This window comes from Nicotiana sylvestris, chromosome 8 (genome assembly GCF_000393655.2).
Source record: "Nicotiana sylvestris chromosome 8, ASM39365v2, whole genome shotgun sequence".
Lineage (NCBI taxonomy): Eukaryota > Viridiplantae > Streptophyta > Magnoliopsida > Solanales > Solanaceae > Nicotiana > Nicotiana sylvestris.
The window spans coordinates 125,115,010-125,117,454 of record NC_091064.1 but is presented as its reverse complement, the minus strand read 5'-3'; the positions used below and the strand labels follow the sequence as shown (position 1 = coordinate 125,117,454).

General features: G+C 42.7%; 1 protein-coding gene across 1 annotated transcript; it reads left to right on the top strand.

Annotated features, from left to right (window-relative positions):
• Nucleotides 1-1,058: 1,058 nt before the first annotated feature.
• On the top strand, nt 1,059-1,988 carry LOC138875635 (uncharacterized). The gene is made up of 2 exons (XM_070154486.1): nt 1,059-1,241; nt 1,398-1,988. The coding sequence occupies exons 1-2, from the start codon at nt 1,059-1,061 to the stop codon at nt 1,986-1,988; spliced, it is 774 nt and encodes a 257-aa protein (XP_070010587.1).
• The last annotated feature ends 457 nt before the right edge of the window (nt 1,989-2,445 follow it).

Sequence of the window (2,445 nt, the reverse complement as noted above, 5' to 3'; positions counted from 1 at the left end):
ACCAGGAATGCACCTATGACTCCAGTAGTTCACTCAGTTCCCTTAGATCCATCCAACACTTTTGCTGAAAATATGGCCATATTAATGACACAGATGAGTATACTCACCAAAAAGGTGGAAGAGTCAGGGCAGAAGCAGCAGGTACACATTGTAGATACTACCAATGGGGGCTTATGTACATCTTGCATTAGTTAGCCAATTGGTAACCAATGGAATGCAGAAAGTGATCATCATTATTACCCTAAGGACATGAATTATGTGTCTAATTATGGGAGCCAGAGACAGGGTGGTCAGAATTGGGGCCAACAGAATTAGCCATACAGGCTAGTCCAACCACAACTCAACAATGGAAATATGGGAGGTATGCGACCTCACAATAATATGGCCCCTTATCAAAGGCCATATGGATACAACAATCAAAATCAGCAGCAGGCTTATCATCCTCCTCAGCAGCAGCATAAGGGAAGATAGAAAGATGGGTTTGCTAGACTCGAGGCAATGATGTAGTAGGTTATTAGGTCAAATGCGAAAATGAGTGAAATGGTAGATGCACATGAGTTAGCAATAAAGAATATTTAAGTACAGATGGGCCAGATTTCGATGTCTTTGAATAATCATCCTCATTTGACATTGTCTGCAGACATGCAGGTAAATCCAAAAGATCAAGGCCCGAAGCAGCTGATGGTAGTAAGTCTATGAAATGGCAGAGACTTAGACTTGAAGGAAGAGAGGGCTCGAGAAATCAGATAGCTGAGACACTTGTACCAGTGCCCATTGAGCTAGATGATTCAACGAAGCTGACAGAGGTGATAGTACAGCCTGCCCAGGAAGAAACCAACACACAGATTGAGGCTGAGAAAGAAGCTTAGATAGCCCAGGAACCGATAATTGAGGTGGTGTCTGACAAAGAGAAAACCCAAATCATTGGGAAGAAGAGACCTCCAGCACCATTCCTATAGAGGCTGGCCAAGTACCAGAAAGAGGAACAATACAAGAAATTCTTGAAGATGCTGAAATAAATCCAGGTAAATATTCCATTGATTGATGTTTTGAAGAAGATGCCTGGTTATGCAAAAATAATGAAGGACTTGATGTCCCGAAAATTCGATTTCCAAGACTTAGCCACAGTGACTCTAACTCAGACCTGCAGTGCTGTGGTGACTAGACCAGTTGTTGAGAAGTTGTCTGACCCAGGGAGTTTCACAATCCCCTGCACCATTGGTAACTTTGCTTTTGCCAAGGCACTTTGTGATTTGGGGGCTAGCATAATTTTATTCCCCTGGCGATCTATAAGAGGTTGGGAATTGGAATAGCTAGACCCACATCTATGTTGTTACAGCTAGCTGACAGGGCCGTCAAAAAGACCTTCTGGTATCTTGGATGACGTGTTGATTCAGGTAGGGAAATTTGTGTTCCCTGCAGATTTTCTGATTCAGGATTTCAAGGTGGATGATGAAATTTCCATAATTTTGGGAAGGCCGTTCTTGGCCACAGGGAGAGCTCTCATTGATTGTGAAACTGGTGAGCTCAAGATGAGGTTGAACGATGAGGAGATAACATTCAATGTGCAAAGATCTATGAGGCGGCCAAGTGAATTCGCCAATTTCTCTCTTATTGATGTCGTGGATGTAATCGTAGAAGCATATGATGAGACATTGACTATTGAGGACCCTCTTGCTGCATGTCTTGTAAATTTAGATGAGATGAATGGGGAAGAATTGGCAGAGTGGGTGCTGGCTTTAGAGGGCAGAGGGTTTTGGGATAGAACACTTGAATTCGAGCCCCTGCATTTAGAAAACAGAGAAACTCCTCCAGCCAAACCATCCATAGAAGAACCACCAAAGCTGGAGTTGAAGACACTGCCCGCCCATCTCAGGTATGAGTTTCTAGTTTCTAACTCCACATTACCTATTATTATCCCATCTAGTTTGTTAGATGTGCAGACACTGTCACACCTCCTTTTTGCGCGCCCGGCCCCGAAGGGTTAAATGCGCGAGGGAGTTTTTCCAATTTAAGTGACAATATTCGAAATGGGATTATTTATTTAATTCAGAGTCGCCACTTGGGAAAGGTTTGGCTTTTGGTGTCCCAAGTCACCGGTTTATCTTGAATCCCAAATCGAGGAAATTTTCGACTTTTCCAAATGAAGTCTGCGAACCAGAAATTCTAAGTAAGGAATTCTGTTGACCCGAGGGAAGGTGTTAGGCACCCTCGAATCCCGTGGTTCTAGCACGGTCGCTTAAATTGTTATAATGGCTAAATATCTGATTTAACTACATGTTGTGACTTACGTGCTTTTATTAAGTTTAAATCGCTTTTATTATTATCATTTATTTTACAGAATTGCAACGTCGTGAAAATGCGTCTCGAACCACGTCACAATCAATGCACCCGTGATTGTCGACACATTTGGACTTCATTGAGATTTGGATTTGGGTCACATCA